General features: G+C 44.4%; 1 protein-coding gene across 4 annotated transcripts in view; it reads left to right on the top strand.

Moving 5' to 3' along the window:
- The window catches only part of MAP3K4 (mitogen-activated protein kinase kinase kinase 4), a 79,243-nt gene that overhangs the window by 8,912 nt on the left and 45,996 nt on the right, over positions 1–24,335 (top strand). For all 4 annotated transcript variants that reach the window (XM_080666603.1, XM_080666601.1, XM_080666602.1 and 1 more), the window contains exons 2-3: positions 21,084–21,274; positions 22,917–24,247. In XM_080666603.1, coding sequence (XP_080522729.1) covers positions 21,084–21,274; positions 22,917–24,247 — 1,522 coding nt within the window. The remainder of the gene's footprint in view (positions 1–21,083; positions 21,275–22,916; positions 24,248–24,335) is intronic.

Here is a 24,335-nt window from a genome sequence, read left to right as displayed (position 1 = left end):
TGTTCATTTTCTTTGCAGGCTCTCTCATATTAAATGCATACTATGTGCCCGGCAGCGCTAAGCCAGGACCGGGGGGCTCCAGTGGTGGGTGAAATAGACATGGGCTCTGCTTAGCCACCAGGCCCTCCCTCTAAGAGCCTTGATTAGGCCCGGAGTTTTCTGAGTTGAACCCCATACCCTCAGATTTAGAATTGGGGGTGGGGGGGGATGTGTTTCAATTAAAGTCACATTTGTGAAGAGACCATACTCCATCCCTACACAAATTTGCCGCTAACAGTGGCCAGCGTTGAGGCTGCTTGAAGCTTGAGACCGCTGAACCCCTTGCTGTTAGAACTGAGGAGTGTCCATCCACCTGGACACCCTCCCAGTGCCTGAGCGTGCTGAGCACTGCTCTTGCCTCGTGTGGGTGCTTCCAGGATGGCAGCTGCCCGTGCTTCCCTCCTCCGTTAGGTCATTGCAGGTGACACTTACCTTGAATACCTTCATGCTCCTCAGGCAGTGATAATTCTTATTATGTATAAGCATCATGTAGAACTCCTACTTTCAAGGAATTTATAATCTAATTAAGGAGAAGAGAGATAAGGTAATGGAGACTTCCTAATTCGTGGTCTGGTGCAGAGATGGTAATAAACGTACATCTGTCATCTATCTGTGTTGCCATCATTTACATGGTATAACCTGTTCTAAAATATGTTTGTTTGTTTTTTTAGAGAGAGAGGAAGGGAGAAGGAGAGAGAGATAGAAACATCAATGATAAGTAATCATTGACCGGCTGCTTCCTGCATGCCCCCTACTGGGGATCAAGCTCGCTACCTGAGCACGTGCCCTGACCAGGAATCGAACCGGCGACGTCTTGGTTCCTGGGTCGACACTCAGCCACTGAGCCACACCAGCCGGGTAGCATAACATGTTTTATATAGTGGCTACAGTGAACTTGTGAAATAGATGTGCATTTTTCAGAGGAAGAAAATGAGTCGTTAAGACATGTATTAGTTCAGAATATCTGGAGTCAGGACTCCTTCGTGTTCGTTATACTTCAGAGTCTGGTTCTTTATTCTGTATGCTGTCTCCTGAGGCATAAATGTGAAAGGAAGTGGTGAAGGACTTAAATCATAGTTTAGGCTGAGGTGGGCATGATATATTATCTGAACAAATTGTGAGTGAGCATTTGCCATGTTGGTAAAAATATCAAACATCATTTTTTAAGTGGCTCCATCGTGTTTCATTTTATGGTTGTTACCAGTTTCTTACTGTCCTAGGAGCACTGCAGTGGACTCTACCTGTTCTTCTGGTCACGCGGGTAAAGTCATTTCCTGAGCATAGAGTTCACAAGGACTTGGTTTGAACACTTGGAAGACTTTTAAATCTGGACTTGCCTTGGGGCTCTGGTTTAATGCATCCACTTCTAACCATGAGGTGGTTATGTGGTGTAGTCTCATCTCTAAGGAACTTAGGACTTAGATAAGATTCATATCATAGCATATTAAGCTGATATCATTGAAATTTACCTATTAAACATTTCCTCCTGGATAGATTGTACAAATGTATAGGTCACAAATAGTGCTTACCTTACTAAATACTCTTTTTCTAGCTTTGAGTATTACAAAAGTCTTTTTGTAGGCCAGAAAGGGTTATCTTGTTTTAATTTGAATGTCTGGTTACTAGCATAGGTGGAACCGTTTTCACGATAACTGTCATAGCTAACATATGCTGTAAGCTATAAAAGAGCTTATAATACCGGTATTACATATTTATACATCACTGTAAATCTTGTTCTAGTAGCCATGCATATAGTAGGCAGTAAGTATCTATTGATGGAATTAATAGGAGTGGAGCAGTGAATCATCACTGACATGACTGTAATAATTTCACTGGTTCTTGACACCTCCTTCTTTGTGTTCTCTGTTTGCTTCTGTTTTCTCAGAATTACTGAACTAATGAAAGACAAAAGAGTGCCCTTTCTTTAGGCTATTTATACAAGATTTCTACTCCTTTTTGCAGTACCGGGTGCTGCATCTTACATGCCTGATAAGAGCTTTCCTGCTGGAGCTGGTGTTGGAAGGAGAGTTAATACAGAACCTGCTTTAAGATCACTGTTTCAAACCCTTGTTTTAATAGAAATAGGATTGCCTTCCTTTTCAGGCCTTTTCGTTTGCTAATGCTTTTTTCTATTAATTTTCTTAGAATTTGAATAGTAGGTGATTAAAATGAATTACTTTGGTTATTCATAAATCTGTGCCATAAGTTTCCCAAATTTATTATTCACAATTTATTATTTCAGAGGTAGGATAGCCATTCTTAGTATTACGGTGCTAAAAGCTTGTACTAACCTTAAAGAATATAAATATTTGAAGCCAAGCCAGAAAAATTTAGTGGCATTTTGTTTGTGTTAATGATTTTTTTTCCTCCTCAGCAGTAGAGGGTAGAGTAGAACTATGTGTTTCTGACAAGCACATGAGGAACTGCCAAAAATGTTATTTATTTGGTCTTCTGGTACCTTCTATAGTTGAGAAGTATGTCATTTTTTTAAAAGATATTTGGATATTTAAGTGGCATCAGCTTTATCTGTTAAATCCTAAGTTTTAGATCTTTTCTATTCTTCCTTAAAAATTTGGTTCACAAAGAATCTTTGTGATCTTATGTAAATTAGAAACTGGGGCCCAGGGAGGTTAAATTGCTACAAAATAAATAGGTGGGATCAACTATCTGTAAATATTTTACCCTCCAAAATGAGAGGATGTTTACCTTTTTATATTTATCTTTGTTTTTAACAAAAATTTATCTCTCCTTAATTATCTAAAGAAACTGCTATAGGATCCGATTGTAAAATAGCTTCATTGTGGAGTTAGTCACTTTGAAAGTCAAGTATTGCTTCTTATCCTATATAATAAAAGGGTAATATGCAAATAGACCGAATGGCAGAACAACTGAACAACCAATCAAAGCGTAATATGCTAATGATAATGCTAAGGCTGCTCAACCGCTCGCTATTACATACACTGACCAACAGGGGGCAGACAGTCAACTGGTCGATCAGTCGCTATGACATGCACTGACTACCAGGGGCAGATAGGAGACCAGTTGCTATGATGTGCACGGACCACCAGGGGGCAGATGCTCCGACCAGTCGGTTAGCTTGCTGCTGGGGTCTGGCCGATCAGGACTAAGTGAGATGTGCTGGACATGCCCTGGAGCCCTCCCATGGTCCCTCCTTGGCCTGATCGTGTGCCGGTGGGGTCCCTCAGCCTGGCCTGTGCCCTCTCGCAATCCAGGACCCCTTGGAGGATGTCAGAGAGGTGGTTTCAGCCCGATCCCGCAGGCCACTCCCCTTGGGAGGGCGCCAGAAGCAGGGCTCATGGCTGGTCAGTGCTGCTGTGGCAGCGTGAGCCTCTCCCGATCGGGACTGATTGGGCGCGAGCCTGCGGCAGCACAGTGGGGCCAGGATGAACGGGAGTGGCAGGTAGGAGCTGCAGGCGGCGTTGGACTGCGGGTTTTGGCCTAATCCCTGCAGGCCACCCAGAGGGACCCCACTGGTGCACGAATTCATGCACCGGGCCTCTAGTATATATATGATGGAATGGAAAGTGTATGATTTCATTGCAACACTGAAAAATCCACAGAACAATATTTTAGAAAAAATTTGTAAGTCTGCCTTTTAGCGATATACAGTAAGCTATTTTTGTTGATATTTGGAATAAACAAATACAGAACAGCTGTTCAGACATTGGACAGTTGGCTTTACATGATTGTCATCCCTGAGACCAGGTAAGCAAACAAGATGAGCTCTCTGATTATCCTGGCTCTCTGCCAGAAAGCCTATTCCAGACTTGGTGCAGGGAGAGGAATCCCTGGCAATCCAGAGTGGTCTTACTGGATTGAGAAGGCAGATTGGAGTTCAGGGAGGCAGTTGGAGGTTGAGGACAGAGTTTTGGAGATGAGGGAATGATGTAGAAAAGGCCAGAAATCTACAAAAGGCCTCCATGAGTCTTTGAATACAGAATGTACTTGCATAGGATAGAAATTCCACAAGGTTCAACCAAGAGCCATTGGGGAGCTGTGAGCTTAAACGTTTCCAGAGCTCACATGGCGCTGAGAGGCATTTGAATTCCCAATGATCAGAGTGGAAAGTCTTTATTGTGTTGACAACTTGGGACATTCACTATTTGGAAGGTTCACATCTGAGTAGTAGGGCTTACTATTACATGCCTGGAATTACCCTAACCAAGCTTGAAAACAAGTCTTGAAAAGGTAAAATGAAGTTGGAAATAATTTAACAGCCTGTGAAAAACCAAGTCCAGTACTACTTAAAAGAAGACAGTGATATCCAGATAATCAATAAATACAACATAATGTCCAACATCTACTCAAAAATTACTAGACATGCCAATAAGCAGGAAGAGATGATCCCCAAACCAGGAGAAAAATCAGTCAATAGAAACAATTCCGGAAATGTAAAATATGTTGGAAGTAAAAGAAATAATTGTTAAAATAGTTACAATTATGTTCAAGTATTTAAATGAAAACATGAACAGTGGAGAATAATCCACACTAATAAAAGAGAAATATGCAAATTGACCATACCACCGCTACACCCACCAGCCAATCAGGAACGAGCATGCAAATTAACCCAACATAGATGGTGGGTTAATTTGCATACACAGTCACTGAGTGGCCAGGCGGGGCGGGACGCCTGCTATGGGTGGGAGGGCGGGGGGTGGAGGGAGCTACAGGAGTGGTGCTCTGGCCGGGAGCGAAGACTTGCAAAGGCTTCCAGGCGGCCGGGAGCAAAGCCAGGGGAAGGAAGGCCTATTCTTGCACGAATCTTTGTGCAACGGGCCTCTAGTAAAAGATATAAAAAAAGACCCAGCCCGGCCCATGTTGCTCAGTGGTTGAGCGTTGTTGATCTGTGAACCAGGAGGGCATGGTTCGATTCCCTGTCAGGGCACATGCCTAGATTGCGGGCTTGAATCCCCAGTGGGGAGTGTACAGGAGGCAGCCTATCAATGATTCTCTCTTATCATTGATGTTTCTATCTCTCCTTCTCCCTTCCTCTCTGAAATCAATAAAAATATTTAAGAAAAAGACCCAAATGAAACCTCTGAAAATGGTAAGTACAATATCTGAAATGACAAATACAGTGGATGGGATTATAAACAGAGTAGGCACTGCAGAAAAAAGGTATTGAACTTGTGGGCATAGCAATAGAAACTATGCAAAATGTTGTAGAGAGTATGCAGACTCGACAGAAATGTACAGAGCATAAGTGACATGTGGGGTAATGCCAGACAGTCAGCATATATATAATTGGAGTTCTTGAAAGAGAAAAGAAATGGAAAAAAAGTATTTTAAGAGATAATGGCTGTAAATGTTTCAAATCTGATGAACACTATGAACCCACAAATGCATAAAAGTTCAATTATTATACACACAAAGAAAATCATCCCTGGAAAATTTCTGCTTCAATCTCTGATTCTTTTGGCTTTACCTTGTCAGTTTTAAAAATAACTTTATTCTTGTAATGTTTCTTTCATCTGCGTCCACGGCTTTTCCTTTATTATATTTAGTTATAGCCTTGATTATGAATCATTTAAGGATTTTTCTAATTATTCCTAAATTAAACGTGTTACTAAGTTAATTGTTGGTTTATTCTAATGAACCATTTTTACAGGCAGTGTGGGCAACAATATCATTCCAAACATAAAACCAACAGCGTGTCACAAAAGATTGAAAATTGCTATCATTTGGTTAACTTCTTGACATTTATGTGATTTTTAAAAGTCAGCTTTGTGTCTCTGTACTTGGTTGGCGTGGAAGCGACCTTGTAGGTTGAGCACAGAGTTTGATTTAGTTATGCATCTAACACGTTTATCCTTTGAGGGTCTAGTATATGTCAGGATGAGATATTTTGAAAAGGGAACCCTGCTAATTGGGGTAAAAATTGCCTACAGCAGTGCTTTTTAACCTTTTTGGGGGGGGGGTCAGAGACTGCATTTGAGAATCTGATGAGAACTATGGACTGTTGACTCTGAAAAATGCATACGATAAAAATTTACATTCAGTTTCAGGAGACTGAGAGTCCCCATGATTGAAATATAATGTAGTTTTCATCCTTTAACTGTTTTTTCACATTCCCTATATTTTGTACACGTTGCCTTTAATTATATGCTGTGAGACATTGCTGAAGCTGTACATGGTGTTTATATTTAGAATACACAGGACGTTAGGCCCCACATTTCCAGTAAATTTCACATTGGCCTTATGTATTCAACCACAGTTACCAATTATGTTCTCCTTAGTGAAGAAAACTTTTAAAACAAAAATAGGAGCTTTTCATTTTTTTCTTCTCAAAGTTTTTTTAGACCCATTTAAATATTTTGCAGTTTACATAGTTTCTAATTAGAAGAAAGTTATATTTTTCATGAGACAGACTTTATTTGTGTGTATCTTTAATTACCTCTTTGAGGCTGGGTAGTGTTTTCCTCTTAGATGATAACTTGTCATTTTTAAGGATTTCATACTTCCTAGAGACATTGTTTCTTTCAAGTAAACAATTCTTTTTCCTCTGTTGGCTCCTGGCAGGTGAATTTGTCGTGCTTGTGTGAGTAGTACAGACAGAATAGCTGTTTATGTTGATTTAAGATGAAATAGTCACGAAATACTGTGCATGAAGAAGTCAAAGTAGTGTTAGAAAATTGTGTGTATCTGTATGCCTGTCTGCTGGGGTCGGGTGATGTGGTAGACACTTTGGAGAGAAAGCCAGGTTCACTCATGTCCTGCCCCTCCTTCCTGCCCTCCTGGCCGCCCCTGACTGTTCAGGGGAGGGCGCAGTATAAGCTGAGGACTGCCGCCCTGGTGCTCTGCTTTCCTCTGCGCTCTCTGCGCTGGTCATCACGGCCTGCCCTGGTGCTCTGCTTTCCTCTGCGCTCTCTGCGCTGGTCATCACGGCCTGTCGCCTTCCCAGATGCCTGTGCTCACATCTGTCTCGGATCCTCTCCGCATTTCTGACTTGGCCACTTTCCATCTTCGGTCAGTGCCTTCAGAGCTTGGAGGTTGGTTTAAACGTTTGACAGAGGCTGTTCAACAACCTCCCAGCATCCGAGGCTTGGCGCTGGGCCCTGTCTGCTGGTGTGCTTTGTAGGCTTCCAGAGCTGCCCTTTAAACAGGTGTGCGCGCGCTTACATACTCAACGTCTAGTTCTCGCTGTGCGTCGGATCTCCAGGAGGGCAGAGTGCTGACACTCTTGTTCAGTACTGTATTCTTCTTCACCTCCTAGTGCAACACTTGTCCAGTGGGCCATTGTTGAATGAGGGGACACCGGCCTGATCCGATGGTGCTCTGTTCGAAGAACAGTAAATTGGGCCAGGGGAGGCAAGGTGGTGGTGGTCTTGTAGTTGGTAGGGAAGGAAAGTAGCTACCTGAAGGAGAGAGGATTTGAGTTCCACCTTTTATTTGCTACTCAGAAATAAGTAAGCTCTACAGAACCCCCACTCTTTTCCCTCATTTAAACTGTAGCCAAGCTCTGTCTCCCTAGGCCTGAACTTAGTTAGACTCAATATCTTACCCAGGCCAACCCCTTATTTACAGGTGAGAAAATCTAGATGTAGAGTGGTTAAAAGGTTTCACCAAAGCTGTGAGCCCTACAGCTCACCAGAGAACTGGATCTCTGAACTGTCCCCCAAGAGTTTTTTCTAAGTTAGTAGGGACCTCATTCCACAGGAATAAGTAATGCCTTCTTATTCCACAGAGGGTGGTCATCTCTGTGCCTGCACTGGGAGAGGGCAGAGGTACCAGTGACCTAGGAGTGAGTGATGGGCTGAAGGTGGGAGGGGCCTGAGCCGTGGGGTTAGATCAGGCTCCAGTTCTGGCCCAGACACTTCCAACAGAGCAGGCAAGTTACCTTGGCACCTTTTTCCTGTTCTGTAGCATAGGCATTGTGATGGTACCTGTGGGGCTTGTTGGGAAAATTAAGTGGGATATGGGATAGCATTTGTAAAGAGCCTAATTGAGTGTAGTCTGTAATAATAGGTATTTGATAATGTGTACCTCTCACTCAGTGAGAATTGGCCTTCTGGGGAAAGACTCCTTTCCTAAAACTGTGCCATAAGGCGCTGCGGAGGATTAAATGAGATTATGTATGATATTTAGCTTAGTGCCTGACAGATGGTCACTACTCAGTACTTAATAATGGTAGCAATTACGCTGTTACAATGAAAATTGATCATTGCTGTGGAACAAATTATACAGCTGTTTAAAAACAAACAAATCTGGTGTGCATCCCAGTTTTGTAAGTCACTATTTTAAATTCCTCACCTGCATTTAAAAAACTTTTAAAACCACAGTCACCAGTTGCATTCATAAAGAACTGCTTAATTTTATAATTAATGTTATATTTTTTCCATTTACTCCTGGCTTTTAGTCATTTATACTTGTAGAGTTACACCAAATTTATTCAACATTGTCATGTATGCCATTAATTCTTTTTTTTAAAATATATTTTATTGATTTTTTACAGAGAGGAAGGAAGAGTGATAGATAGTCAGAAACATCGATGAGAGAGAAACATCAATCAGCTGCCTCTTGCACACCCCCTACTGAGGATGTGCCTGCAACCAAGGTACATGCCCTTGACCGGAATCGAACCTGGGACCCTTCAGTCCGCAGGCCGACGCTCTATCCACTGAGCCGAACCGGTTTTGGCGTATGCCATTAATTCTTAAGAAAAACTTTTTTTTAGAATAGTTTAGATTTAGAGACAGTTGCAAAAATAGTATAGAATTTCCCTGTATCTTGTTTCCAGTTTCTCCTGTTGTTAAACATTACTGTGCACATTTGTTACAGCTAATGAAGCAGTATTGATACTTAATTGCTTACTAACCTCTGAACTCTATTCAGATTTTAGTCATTTCCTCTGTGTTCTTTTCCTGTTCCCAGATCCCACGCAGAACACATTGCATTTAGTCCCCAGTCTCCTCAGCTGCCCTGTGGCTGTTGCTCAGACTTTTTTACGACTTTAACAGTTTCAAAGAGAACCGGTTAGGTATTTTGTAGACTGTTCCTTAGTTTGGGTTGTCTGCTGTTTGCATCATGGTTTGACTGGATTCATGGATTTTGGAAGGACGACCACAGAGGTAAAGTGTCCTTGTCATTGTATGAGGGGCACTTTTTTTCTCCTACTCTTTGAAACTAAGTCACTAAAGGTGCAGCTCACACGTAAGTGGTGGGGAGTTAAACTCCACCACCTCAAGAGAGGAGTATCACATAAATCACTAGGCTTTTTCTGTACAGGAGATTCGTCTCTTCTCCCGTTTATATATTTATTTAGTAACTGTTTATATCAATACTAGAGGCCCAGTGCACTAAATTCGTGCACTGGGGGGAGGGTGTCCCTCAGCCCAGCCTGCACCCTCTCCAATCTGGGACCCCTCGGGGTATTAGACCTAAACTGGCAGTTGGACATCTGGGACTGCTGGCTCCTAACTGCCTGTCTGCCTGCCTGATTGCCCCTAACTACTTCTGCCTGCCAGCCTGATCACCCCCTAACTGCTCCCTTGCCGGCCTGATTAACACCTAACTGCTCCCCTGCTGGCCCAATCGCCCCCAACTGCCCTCCCCTGGCGGCCTGGTCGCCCCCAACTGCCCTCGCCTGCCGGCCTGATCTCACCCCCAATTGCCCTCCCCTGCCGGCCTGATCTCGCCTCCAACTGCCCTCCCCTGCCGGCCAATTTGGTACTGATTGGTCGGTTTCTATGCCTGTCAGCATCAAAAGCCCCACATCCTAGGCAGCCATTGGCTCCTCACAGTTCACCCAGATTTGGTTCTGATTGGTTGGTTTCTATGCCAATCAGCGTCAAAAGCTCCGCCTCCTAGGCAGCCATTGGCTCACTGTTGACCCAGATTTGGTTCTGATTGGTCAGTTTCTATGCCAGTCAGCATCAAAATCTGCCTCCTAGGCAGCCATTGCCTCCTCACACTTCACCCAGATTTGGTTCTGATTGGTCAGTTTCTATGCCAGTGTCTCTGGGCCTATCAACGGGGCCTGATCAGAAAGGCAGGGCTGATCAGCATCCCCGGTGGGGGCCTGGAGAGAAGTGGAGGCACAGCTGCTGACCAGGCTCAGAGAGAAAGAGAGAGGCAAATGCTGATCAGCAGCTGCCACAGAGGCTATGGATCAGACCCTGCTTCTCTCTTCAGGCCTCTCTCTGGGCCTGATTTGCAGCTCCATCTGCAGTCAGTGCTGGGTCACCACACCTGCAGCCGCAGCAGTCGGTGTTGGGTCGCCACGGCAACCCAGTGCTGACTGCAGGACTGACTTCCGGTTGGTTGAGCCTCCGGTTGTTGTGGATGTGACGGACCCAGGGTTTTTATATATTAGGATGCACTCATGGATTCATAGTTATAATTTAGTACTGTGTCATTTATTTTGTTGCTCAGATAGTTTCAAGCTTTGGCCAGCAGGAACTCTGCCCCTCTGTCCTTCTAACATGCTCCCATTGGTGTGTGTGTGTGTGTGTGTGTGTGTGTGTGTGTGTCTGTGTGTGTAGTATTTCCTCATTTTGCTGGCACCAGGCTTATATTACATCTTTTTGCCCAGTCCTGGAGTCAATCAGCCATTTCTCCAGGGAGTCCTGGTTCTTTTGTTGGAGCATGGTATTGGAAACCAAGATCTGGTTCCCAGATAAATGAGCTCTTTCTGTGCTAATGTCAGAGCAGGAGTGAGAGGTTTAATGTCCAAATTGCTCTAATTGCTTTTCCCACTTTTCTTTTTATTCTCATACTAGTGGATACTAGTAGCCTGGTGCACGAAATTCGTGCACATTAAAAGTGGGACCCAGAGTCAATTCCTTGCCCACCCACAAGCACCTCAAAATTGCATGAGACCCAAAACCGGGTGCCCCCCCCCCCAATTGGGCTAGATCCAGACCCGGCCAGTCCCACCCTTGTCAAGCATCGCCGGGCAGGGGGCATAGCCTCAGTTCCCCAGGCCCGGCGCCAGGATGGGGGAGTGGCCTGAGGTCCCCAGGATGGGGCGGGGGGACGTGCCTTGAGGTCCCCCGTCAAGCCCCGCCAGGTGGGGGACACGGCCTGAGATCCCCTGTCAAGCCCCCACTGGGTGGGGGGCATGGCCTGAGGTCCCCCGTCAAGCCCTGCCAGGCGGGGGGGTGCAGCCTCAGGTCTCCTGGCCCGGCACTGGGATGGGGGTGCAGACTTAGGTCCCCCATGAAGCCCCACTGGCAGTGGGGCGCAGCCTCAGGTCCCCCGTCAAGCCCCGCTGGGTGGGGGGCACGGCCTGAGTTCCCCCAACCCAGCACTGGAGGTGCACCTTGAGGTCCCCTGTCAAGCCCCACCAGGCAGGGGGGTGCAGCCTCAGGTCCCCTGGCCCAGTGCTGGGGGTGGTGCAGCCTGAGGTCCCCTGTCAAGCCCCACCTGGTGGGGGACATGGCCTGGGGTCCCCTGGCCTGGCACTGGGGCGGGGGGAGCAGCCTGAGGTCCCCTAGCCCAGCACCAGGACGGGAAGTGCACCTTGAGCTCCCCCGTCAAGCCCTGCTGGGCGGGGGGCATGGCCTCAGGTCCCCTGGCCTGGCGCCGGGGCAGGGGTCCAGGCCTGAGGTCCCCCGGCATGGTGCCGGAGCAGGGGGCGAGGCCTGAGGTCCCCTGGCCTGGTGCCAAGGCAGGAGGCAAGGCCTGAGGGCCCCCAGCCTGACGCAAGGGCGGGGTGCACGGCCTGAGGTCCCCTGTCAAGCCCTGCCAGTTGGGGGGCGCAGCCTGAGGTCCCCTGTCAAGCCCCACGGGGGCAGAGGAGGGCATAGCCTCAGGTCCCTGCTGATTGCTCGTTAAGGCTCCTTAAGGGAACTTGGCCTCAACTGTGGGTGCAGCCATCTTTGTGATGGAGTGATGGTCAATTAGCATATTCCCTCTTTATTAGATAGGATGCTGTATTTCCTAGATTTGTCTTCCTAAAATGTGGAGTTCTTCTTTTGAATGCATATGTGTGTCATAGGGCATATTTATAGTTAACTATTTTATTTATTTACTAGAGGCCCAGTGCGTGAATTCGTGCACGGGTGGGGTCCAGCCGGCCTGCCCTGATTGGGGCTGATTTGGGCTGTGCTGGCCATGGGGAGGGGCTGCAGGAGGTTGGCCGGCTGGCCCCGCCCCCTATTGGGCTGGTTGGCTGGCCGCAGTGGGCATCATAGCGACTGGTCGTTCAGGTCGTTCCAGCGTTCCTGTCGCTGGCTTTTTATATATGTAGGTTATTTTTTGTGTATCCTCACCCGAGGATATTTTCCCCCCCATTGATTTTCCCCCCATTGATTTTTAAAAGAGAGTGGAAGAATGGAAGAGAAGGCAGGAGGGAGGGAGGGAGGGAGAAACATCAATGTGAGAGAGACACATCGATTGAATAGCAATCAAAACTACAACCCAGGTATGTGCCTTTGACCAGGAATTGAACCCATGACCTTTAGGTGTGTGGGCCAGTGCTCCAACCGCTGAGCCACACTGGCCAGAGCAACACTTTTTTAAAAAAAAATTATTTTTATTTGAGGGCGTGGGGAAGGGAGAAAGAGAGACAGAGACATTGATTTGTTCCAATTATTTATGCATTCATTGGTTGATTCTTGTTTGTGCCCTGAGGGAGATCGAACTCGCAACCTTGGAGTACCTGGACACTGCTCTAACCCATTCAGGTACCTGGGCAGTTGAAACTCATTTTAAAATCCAAATTAGGAAAAAAGATAACATGAGCTAAGGAGAGTAAAACAACTCGTGTTTGTTACAAAGTAGCTCTTCAGTTCCTTTATTTCTAAGAATGACAGGAAAGTAATTCATGATCTAAAGTGTTTTTTCCACAAATAAATTATAATTAGAACTAGAGGCCCAGTGCACAAAATTTGTGCCCTCGGGTGGTCCCTCAGCCTGGCCTGCACCCTCTTGCAGTCTGTCAGTCGGACATCCTCAGTGCTGCTGCGGAGGCAGGAGAGGCTCCGCCACCACCGCTGCGCTCACCGGCCATGAGCCCGGCTCAGGGCTTCTGGCCGAGCAGCGTCCCCCGTGGGAGCGCACTGACCACAGGGAGCAGCTTCTGCGTTGAGCGTCTGCCCCTTGGTGGTCAGTGCACGTCATAGCGATTGGTTGATCCACCGTTGGGTTGATTTGCATATTAGCCTTTTATTATATAGGATAAGGGAATTGAAAATGTTCTCATTCATAAGAAGAGTAGGTAAAGGGAGATCATAATTCTTTTTCACTACCTCTAAAGTTTTATACATTTTTCTTGTTTCTCTTTAAACTCTAAGGTTTTGTATGCACTTGGCATAATATAAGACTCTTTGTGTTTCCATAATTCAAATTTTCCTACCTTAGACCCATAGTTCTCTTTAGATAAGCCTCAAACAACCTTTTGAATGAGTCATCGCTTTTATGTTATGTTACTTATTTTTAAAGTATTTTTTGTTGTTGTTGGCATTTGATTTCAAAATGCATCCACAATGAGACCAAACTGGTGTTTATTTTCACTTCTTGCTTTGAAAGGACATCCTCTCACCTGTGCTCCCTGCATCACTTCATCTGTCCCACCAGGTGCATCTAGGAAGGTTGTTCATTCCGTCTTGATTGTCTCCTGGAAAATCTGTTACACATACCATCTAGTATTGACTTGCAAAGCTTTGAACATATTATAGATATATCACACAGTGTTTTGGAGGTGTAAGACCTAGTAAAAATAAGAAAGCACACCTGAAAAAAGTCTTATTTTTTGTCCTCTTGTTTTTTTTTTGTTTGTTTGTTTGGTTTTTTTTTTATATTTTATTGATTTTTTACAGAGAGGAAGGGAGTGGGATAGAGAGTTAGAAACATCGATGAGAGAGAAACATCGATCAGCTGCCTCCTGCACACCTCCTACTGGGGATGTGCCCGCAACCAAGGTACATGCCCTTGACCGGAATCGAACCTGAGACCTTACAGTCTGCAGGCCGACGCTCTATCCACTGAGCCAAACCGGTTTTGGCTGTCCTCTTGTTTTTTTTAAAATATATTTTATTGATTTCTTACAGAGAGGAAAGGGAGAGGATAGATAGTTAGAAACATCGATGAGAGAGAAACATCGATCAGCTGCCTCCTGCACACCCCCCACTGGGGATGTGCCTGCAACCCAGGTACATGCCCTTGACCGGAATCGAACCTGGGACCCTTCAGTCCGCAGGCCGATGCTCTATCCACTGAGCCAAACCGGTCAGGGCTGTCCTCTTGTTTTTAAGTCCTCACTGTTTGCAGCAAGATTGCAGAGATAACAGAAATAATAGGTCTTTCTTCTGAAGCATGACTCGGGTATTTAAATTTCCAGAGCATTTCTCCCTCTCTCTCTTTTTGGGTAGTCTTTTGGTTAACCAGAAGTGAAAAATAAAATGAAGTCTTGAAAGTATTTTGTTACATTTATATGGTTTTATGTTTATTTTCTGAAAGCCTTTATCTTGAAATATTTTATAAATAGCTTGCAATTATTTCTATTTCTAATGGTGAGCAAAATTTTTCCATCGGGGTAATTTTTCTTTATATGTTAGTTTTCTATCTTTATTCCTTTTGTTCGTCTTAATTCAGGACTGAAAAAGTATATTTTGTGAGCAAAATAAATGAGTTCCACCAGAAGGCCTAAGTCAGGCAGGCCTTATTCCACTCACCTACCTACCCCCGTCCAAGACCCAGCCCTGTCTACTTCTTCTGTGCACCATCCAGCTGATCACAGCGTCTTGAATGCTTCTGACCAACAGGCTGCCCCTAGAATGCCTGTGATTTTCTGTTCCCACCAATTGAACTCTGTGTTTATCAAGAGTCCCTGGTTTGTCCCTATGTCTATTTAGGCTTATTCTACATTTTAGTGGTAATTGCATAATTGAGTAAACTATATATGGAAAATGAATTCTAAAGAGACTTGTAGTTTCTTAGTTTCTACATAAACTTAATTTGGAATGCTTTGGAACGTCTAAAGATAGGTCACAAAAAGAAAATTGCTATCAAGTTAGGGATAGGAGAGAACTGTTAACGTTCAGGAAGAAAAACCATAAAAATTCTAAAAAATTGCTTCACAAAAGTCTTTACATTCTTGTTCTACTTTAAAGAAATAGAGAGTGGACATTGAGATGCTACTCTTGGGTTGACCCACAGTTGACTTGTGACTTGTTTCAGGGACTCACTAAAAGGCAAGGCTGTGGCCGTCATCAACGTAGTGATGGATTTAAACCCACTCCTGGGCTTAAAGTGAAAATAAAATGTTTACGTTTGTATGTGTGTTGGTTATCCTATATAATAAAAGCCTAATATGCAAATTGTCCCCTCGACCGGGAGTTCGACCAGGGGGTGGGGCTGGTGGCGGCGGCAGCAGTGGCAGGCAGCCAGGGGGAGGGAGGTGCCCTTGGCCGGCAGCCGCTGGGGACCCTACCCATGCAGGAATTCCGTGCACTGGGCCTCTAGTCTATTATAAATTAACAAACCATACCCAAGCTTAGTGGCTTTAAATAAAAACCATTTATTGTCGGTTATGATATTGAGTGGTTCTTCTGCTTCTCATGGTTTTGGCTTGGGCTCCGGGACAGCTGGGAGGTCCAAAATAGTCTCCCTCGCAAGCTAGCGAGTAGGTGGTGGCTGTCAGCTGGGAGCTCACTGAGGCTTGGGTTAGCTGGGCTGTCCTTCATGCGGCTCCCCACCGGGCTGCTTGGCTTTGAAGACCATGGCAGCCTCAGGGTGGTTGGACTTCTGACCTGGTGGCCCGTTCCCTCTGCCTGCAAAGGTGGCCTTCATAAGGCTCAGGCCCAGAACGGACCCAGAGTCCCTTCTGCTACGTTCCATTGGTTAAAGCCGTCACAGGGTCAACCTGGATTCAAGAGCAGGTGATAGAACAAAAGGTGTGAGCACTAGAAAGCCTGTTTTTAGATGAACTCGCTACACATTCTTGTGGCATTTGATAGGGAGGCTTCTGATAAATGAGAGGGTCTGCAAGCAAACTTGTGATAGTTTGACTGAAACTTGAGCTCTTATAATAAGCATGGGAATATAGGGGTTTCAGCCCATGTTAATCTGATTCCAAATCTTCATTCTTTATTCCATACCCCATTGCTATTGTTCTGGTCAGTTGGCACCTAGGGCTGCAAAATCACTTAACATTGTCCGAAAAAAACAATCTTTCATTCTCACAGCCTTTAAATATTACATTCTTTAAATAATTAAGTGCGATTGTATTTTAATAGAACTTGGGCAATGATTAAGCCTAAGTAAGATAAATTATTTACCTCTCACGTTAATTTACTCAGCAGGTAGTTATTGGGCACATAATCTGCACCAGGCACTGTTTTAGTCACAGGAGAAACAGTGACATGGAACTTCCAGTCTATTTGGGATCCTTTCTTGTTCCTTTTCATAGGAAATCTTTTAAAAGAATACCCATCTTTGCTTTTTAAAAAAAAAGATGAATTTTAGCCCTGGCTGGTGTGGCTCAGTTGGTTGAGTGTTGTCCCATGCACCGAAAGGTCTTTGGTTCCATTCGAGGTCAGGGCACATACCCAGGTTATGGATTTGACCCCTGGTTGGGGTGTGTACGGGATGTAGCTGATCAATGCTTCTCAAATCAATTTTTCTTTCTCTCTCTCCGTTCCCCTTCCTCTCGCTAAAAAAAATTTCAATAAAAACACATTTTTTAAAAAAGATGAACTTCAGTAAAAAAACAAGAACACTAAGTCTGAGTGTCTGTCTATCCTGAAAAATAACAAGACTCACCAGGTAGGTTTGTAAAGACCCTACACTCTGAATCAATGCGAAAGTTTAACAGGGAATGTTGGAGAAGCTTAAGGTTTGACAGCAGCTCACCTGGAGGTTAACTGATAACTGTTCAATATAAGGCTGATGTGAAGATCAGCTAGCTTATTAATTAATTGGCACTTACACACTACGAACCAACCGTGCAACCTCAATGTTAGCTGAGCTCCCCTTGATTTATATTGCAGGCCAGGCAAACTGTCCAAGTTCTTAAAACTCCACCCCTTCTACCTCCCTTCCTCTCCTTTTGTTTCCCCCCAGAGCAGAAGTCTCCCTTTAAGGATTGCTTACTAGAGCCTAGGTTAATGGGAGGTGGAAGTGCAGAGAGAATCTTACCCAGGCGAGTACTGTACTTCATAAGTGGATGAAATATTTTATTTGTAAGGACTTTGCTAAAGAGCTTTTAATGAAGTTAATTTTAAGGGCTTTTGCAAAACCACAGATATTTTCAAACCCAGCTAATTCACCTTCATTTTATAGACGATCTATTTCAGTCGCCATGCGGTTTTACCTGCTATGTCAGAGCAGAACCATTTAACCCCACGTAACTTGAATTTTTGTCTTGTCACCACACTTTTTTTTAAAATTTGAAAACTACACCAAACCCCCTTGGGTTAGGTTCAAGACATACTTTTCTTGATTTATGTCAAGTGAATAATTCTTTAGCAAAGTTTTATGTTAGAAGAGTGAAATACTGTTTTATTGTTAAACTGTCAGAAGTTTGGTACCAGAAAGACAGTTCACATTGGTGTGTTTTTAAACACAAGTAAGGCAAAAGTTACATCTAACTGATGTATCCCATGTACCACTTTCCTCAACCAAAATAATTGGTATCCATGGAAACATTCTGAACCAGTCAACTGACCACATTAGCTCATCTCACATGAGTTAATACAAAATGAGGTTTTGGATGCTTTTGGTTAGTTAATTGAAATGATGCAAGTTCTTTTGAACTTACCACTAGTATTTATTTTCCTAGATTTTGTGTGTAAATGGTTTTGTTTTTTTAAAAGACGAAAGAATAAACATTTGTTTGATTTTCCCCTCCCACTTCTCCTTATGTATTGTTTCTTAGCTAAGGCTCCCGGACTGTGTTGTGTTTCTCTGGCTGTTTTTAGGATTTTTTCCTTTCTCCACTGGTTTTCCGCTATTGGATTATGGTGTGCATAATAAAAAACTGGTAGTTTTCTTACAGTTCTGCTTGGAGTTTGTTGAGCTTCTTGGATCTGTGAGCTTAATGGTTTTCTTTAAATTGGGAAATTATTCAGCCCTTATTTCTTCAAAGATGATTTTTTTCTATGCCTTCCTTTTCTTGTTTTAGACTCCAGTAACATACATTACACTGCTTAGTATGGCCCCATAGATTACTGGTGCTCTGTTCTTTTCCATCTTAATCTTTTATATGATTTGTTTTAGATAGTTTCTGTTGCTATGTCTTCAAGTTTCTGGTCTTTTTTCCTGCTGTGTCTAATCTGTTTAATCCCATACAGCGTGTTTTTTATTTCAGGTATATTTTTCATGTCTATGGTTTCCACGTGAGTCATTGCTGGTATATTTCTATGGGTTTTTCTCCCGGTTTGGGCCATATCTTCCTGTTTCTTTGGTAATTTCTGATAGGATGTCAGACTTTGTGAAATTAATATTTAGGGTGCTAGCCTTTTCTTTTTTAAAATTCCTTTAAGTAATGTTGGCCTTTGTTCTGACATGTAATTAAGTTACTAAGTTACTTCAATGGAATGTAAACTAATATTTCCAACAAGGGTGAATACCAGCTTGATTGGGTTAAGTAAATCCTAAGGAAGTTTTAAATTATAGCCTCACCTTCGTGTAATGCCTGTCGTAAAGTACCACGTGGCAGTTTTCCTACCTCCTTTTCTGGGATCCATAATAGATAAGGAGGGATGAACTGTGTTACACTTTATCTGTTTTAATGTATCTTTATTACTGCCTTCATCGTCACTTCCATGCAATTCTTTTTTTAACTTCGCACCACATTTATTTTGTTCCTGTTAAATATCATTTATTTAATTTATTCAAAGAAATAAAAGGAAAGACCTAAAATTTTATTAAATTAAAAAAAATATTTATTGGCATGACACTGGTTAATAAAATTATATAGGTTTCAGGTGTACAATTCTATAATACATCATCTATATCTTATTATGTGTTCACTATCTCAAGTCTCCTTCCATCACCATTTATCCCCCCTTTATCCTCTTTTACCTCCCCGCACCCCCCTTTTCTTGTAGTAATCACCAGCTTGGTCTCTGTGTCTATGAGTTGGTTATTTTTGCTTAATCCCTTCCCCTTTTTCACCCAGCCCCCCAACCCCCTTCCTCTCTGACAGCTGTCAGCCTGTTGTCTGTATCTATGAGTCTGTTTCTTTTTTTTTTACCTTTTTCCCCCTCACGAGAGGATATGTTTATTGATTTTAGAGAGAGAGGAACGGGGGTGGGGGGGAGAGAGGGAGAGAGAGAGGAAAATCAGTGTGAGAGAGAAACATCTGTCAGTTGCCTCTTGCACATGCTGTAGCTGGGGATCGAATGCAACCTTTTGGTGTATGGATGACCCTTCAACCAACTGAACTCCCAGCCAGGGCTGCAAACCTCTCTTAACGTTAAGCAGATGCTTAAAGAACTGGGGTTCTCTCGATGGGTGGTGAGTGAGTGCAGTGATTTCTAAGGCCTGTAATATGAGTAGTATCCATCATTTAGTGAAGCCTCATCTATTATCACTCCTATAATTAAGCATGCATTATTGGATTTAATCCTTCTGGTCTGGAGTCCAAGTATTCTTATTTTGTAAATGTGCAATGTGGAGATTTTAAACAATTTGGCCAAAGCCCACACAGCTAGTAAGCCAGACAGGCAGGGTTTGACCTGAGTCCCTCACACCACAAAGTCTTTGCTATTAATCATCCCAAAGCCGTGCTGGTAACCAGTGGGGAGGAGGTTAGCGACCTTGGCATTCAGTATAGCATGTCCTTCATCAGCTGAGTCCGCTATTGTGCTGAGTGTAGAAGCCGTGGATATGGAGAATTTCAAGGTAATCTGTATTATATTGTTTTTTGTGTGACTTAAATAATAAGTTAGCCTGGGGGAGCAGCACAGGCAGAAGGTGGAGTCAGCCTGGGGGAGTAGATGCATTTAACTTATTTCTAATTTTTCTCATGGTTTAGTTTGTTTTAGTCAGCTTTCAGGGTATTTCACTTGTATGTCTTATTGTGGGTGCACATATGTGTGGTATGAATACTAAAGTGTTTAGAGCGATCTTACCTGATTAAAAATCAAGTTTTGACCCATGAAAGGGATTCTTTACAGATTTCAGTACCGTAAATTTGTATCATTCTGCAGCATTTTTATTGTTGAAAGGTAATTTATTTTCTGAAGTTTTGTCAGTCCAGTTCAATAATAATGGTATCATACACTTTAGAGTGGTTTTTATTTTTTTCTCATGATTTAGATATAGATTTGATTTTATATCAGGATATAAACTGCCAGGAAGAAAACCTGGATATCTTGGATAGTTGAGAGTTACGGTTACAAAATATAAAACATTTTATAAAGAAGATTCAGAGTGGTATAGACTGATGATTCTATATTTGAAAGGAACTTGATGACTGATTCCTTGTAGTTTGCTGTTTGGAAATTGTATTTGTTCTCAGTTTATGTCATTCGGTTTTATTTTGTTAGCTTTGCAAAAACAGAACTCTAGTTTTATTTGAGAAATTGACTGGGACATAGGATTGGCAGGAAGTGTTCGCAGAGAACAAGTTAATGGGGACTTGCGTTTGAAGGTGAAGGCAAACTAGTGCCTTTTCCCTCTCCCACAGCACCCTCCGCCCACACCTCGCCTGGCCCGTGCACAGCACTGCACGTCGGGGCACACAGAACGGTGACTTGCCGGGTGTGATCAGTGCTGTGTTTGCCTCGGCCTCCCGTGTGTGTGCTCCCCAAAGAGGCTCTGCCTCGGGGCCCTGCGCTCTTGGTTCTTTGCTGTTCTCCCTGCATCTGTAAGTTTCAGTTTTAAACTTTATTTGTGTTAGAAAGCGTTCTACAAACAGCAGAAACTGCACATGGTTTCCGCCCACGTGGAGGGCAGCCGCCGTCAGTGCTTGCTTCCTTGGAGTGCAGAGTTCTTGGGCGCTCCCAGCACGAGGGAGACACAGTGCTGGGGAGACACCTCCGAGCGGCGTTGCCAAGAGCTCTTAAAGGAAGCCTAAGGCGTTCCCGTTCACTTGCTGCGCCCTGAACGCTTTCTCTGCTGATTGTCTTCCACAGGCCGGAGTGCGCCCTGGGAGATGCGGCTGGCAAGCATTCGGAATCTGACGTGGAGGAGTTTTCAGATGAAACCAATACCGAGAACCTTTATGGCGCCTCTCCCCCCAGTACCCCTCGGCAGATGAAACGCCTGTCAACCAAACACCAGAGGAATAATGTGGGGAGGCCTGTCAGTCGCTCCAATTTGAAAGGTAAGTCTTGTACTTGAAAGACCCACATGAGAGGGCGTGGCCCTTCTGGAACATAAATAGCCTTTTTTATTCTTTTTCTTTATTGATTAAGATATGACATATGTGTAACTAACCTGCTTTAGTTAGTCCTCACCTGCGGGTATGTTTTTATTGATTTTAGAGAGACGGGGAGAGAGAGAGGGAGAGAAACATTGATGTGACAGAGAAACATCGATCGGTTGTCTCCCATATGCGCCCTGACCATTAGCTGCCTTGTTAGTAAGGGAGAAACGAAGTCTCCTGAGACGAAAGGTTTTTCCTGAGTAATTGCTAGTCATTTGTATTTTTCTGATACAAAGGATTACAAAGGTTGTGGACGAGGCCAAGCGTGGATGGATCCACATACTCGTGCAGGGTGGCTTCGGGCGAATGAGGTAGTGGCCTTCCCTGTCCTCTGACCCTCGCAGGCTGAAGGGCCTGGATTCTTCTTGCAGGGATGACAGGTGTAGTGGGCCACGGAGGGCCAGAGCCAGGCTTCTTCCCCAGGGTTCCTGGCCGCGCAGCACAGCACCTGCTGGCACCCCACTCCTCATACCATGGGCAGATCCCGTGCCCTACCTGCCTCCCAGAAGGAGTGCCCTCTGTTTCCACTCCTTCCTTCCTCCTGGCCCTTCTTTCCCGAGGTAGATGATCAAATCCTGCCGGCCCGCTGCTTCCTTGAGCCCCGCTTCCCACACGGAGCCTCCCTCCGGTCACTGAAGCCGAGGACGTTACAATTTCCCTGTTCATTTCAGTGAACCACTCGTCCTGGAACGGATTGTGTAGCCTCCTGGACCGCACCCATCTGTTACTGCACACGACGGATTTCATTTTCTGTCTCATCGGAGAAGTTTCCCCATCACATGCTCTCCCTGCTGGGACCAGCCCCATTTCCATTGCTCTTCCTTCAGTGTTCTTCCTCTCTCCTCGGCCAGACAGACGCCCTTCTCACAGTCTGCCACACAGCCCCTCCCAGGGGGGAACTTCCCTGTCGTCGCCCCTCCTCGAGAAAGAAGGCGGGCGAGAGAAATGGGCTTGATTGTATTGATTTGCTTGAGTAGATCATATCCCAGGAGGAATTCCCAAGTGTAACCTGTCTTTCTTTCCCTTAGGGAAGATGATTTTTTACTTTCTTTAAAACTTTATTTGCCATAGGATGTTAAACTGTCCTTATTCCCTTTGGAAATGAATAGCTTTCTATTGCAGTTTCTCATCTTTAAAATTAATCTTTATCCATTTTCTCAAAAGAAAATTTTCAAATGCCTAGAGAAATTCCTTATCTCAAATCGTATCATTGAAGCGGCATCTAATGAATCAGAATTAACACGTATTTGCTTTGCGCTGGTAAAGTGAGAACATGGCAATAGCACATCTGCTTTTCCTTCACGCGCTGGTTCATGCTATCTTAGAACAGGAGTTGCGAACACAATTTCTCCATTTCATAGATTGAGAAACTGAGAGAAATGTGATCTATATTTTGATTCTTTTAATTTTCAGCATATGGTATGATTTTTTTTTCTCTAATAACAGCCTGAAAATATAAGTGCATGTGAAGATCAGCTTTACTGAAAGTATTAAGAGTACCTTCATATTTAGAATAATATAATGTTTATTTTTTTACTAGAAAAAACAAATGCATTGAACCAGCCTCCACATAAAGACACTGGAAAAATCGGGGAAAAGAAGATACGAGCGGCCATTAGGACGACAGAGCGCGATCATAAGAAAAATGTGCAGTGCTCCTTCATGTTGGACTCAGTGAGTGGGTCTTTGCCCAAAAAACCGATTCCAGATGTGGATCTCAATAAGCCTTACCTCAGTCTTGGCTGCAGCAACGCCAAGCTTCCGGTGTCTGTGCCCATGCCTATCGCGAGAACTGCACGCCAGACTTCCAGGACCGACTGTCCAGCAGATCGCTTGAAGTTTTTTGAAACTTTACGACTTCTGCTAAAGCTTACCTCAGTCTCAAAGAAGAAGGACAGGGAGCAAAGAGGACAGGAAAACACATCTGCTTTCTCATTCAACCGTTCGAATGAGCTCATCTGGTTAGAGCTGCAAGCCTGGCACGCGGGACGGACCATTAACGACCAGGACCTCTTTTTATATACAGCCCGTCAAGCCATACCAGATATTATCAACGAAATCCTTACTTTCAAAGTCAATTATGGGAGCGTTGCCTTTGTCAGAAACGGAGCTAGTTTCAATGGTACCCCGGGAGAAGGACAGTGCAAAGCCCCTCATGGCACGAGGATTGTGGGCTATCCCACATACCATGAGCATCTCCAGCGCCAGAGGGTGTCGTTTGAGCAGGTAAAGCGGATAATGGAGCTGCTAGAGTACATAGAAGCACTTTATCCGTCGTTGCAGGCTCTGCAAAAGGACTATGAAAAATATGCCGCAAAGGACTTCCAGGACAGAGTGCAGGCGCTCTGCTTGTGGTTAAACATCACAAAAGACTTAAATCAGAAATTAAGGATTATGGGCACTGTTTTGGGCATCCAGAACTTATCCGACATTGGCTGGCCAGTGTTTGAAATCTCGTCCCCGAGATCGTCCAAAGGCAATGAGCCAGAAGACGAGGGAGATGACACAGAGGGAGAACTGAAGGAGCTGGAAAGTAGCTCGGATGAGAGTGAAGAACAGACCTCTAACCCAAGGGCGCCAGCAACCAGGCAGCCCATCGACAGCACTTTCAGCTTCCAGGCACAGGACTGCACCGCCAAGAGGCTTGAGAGGCTGGAGTCGGAGGAGGACTCTGTGGGCTGGGGAACGCCGGACTGCAGCACCGAGGCGGGCTGCAGCAGGCATTGCCTGACTTCTATTTATAGGCCATTTGTAGACAAAGCACTGAAGCAGATGGGGTTAAGGAAGTTAATCTTAAGACTTCACAAGCTGATGGATGGCTCCTTGCAAAGGGCGCGGATCGCACTGGTCAAGAGTGACCGTCCTGTGGAGGTAGGTTCCCAGCAGGCATTAGTGTGGGCTTCTCTTCAGCGCCATTACCAGTTGTAAATTACAATGTCTGTTGGGTTGACTATTACGT

The sequence above is a fragment of the Plecotus auritus genome (genome assembly GCF_963455305.1).
Source record: "Plecotus auritus genome assembly, chromosome: 4".
Classification (NCBI taxonomy): Eukaryota; Metazoa; Chordata; class Mammalia; order Chiroptera; family Vespertilionidae; genus Plecotus; species Plecotus auritus.
The sequence above is the reverse complement of the archived record's forward strand: the minus strand, read 5'-3'. Positions and strand labels throughout refer to the sequence as shown.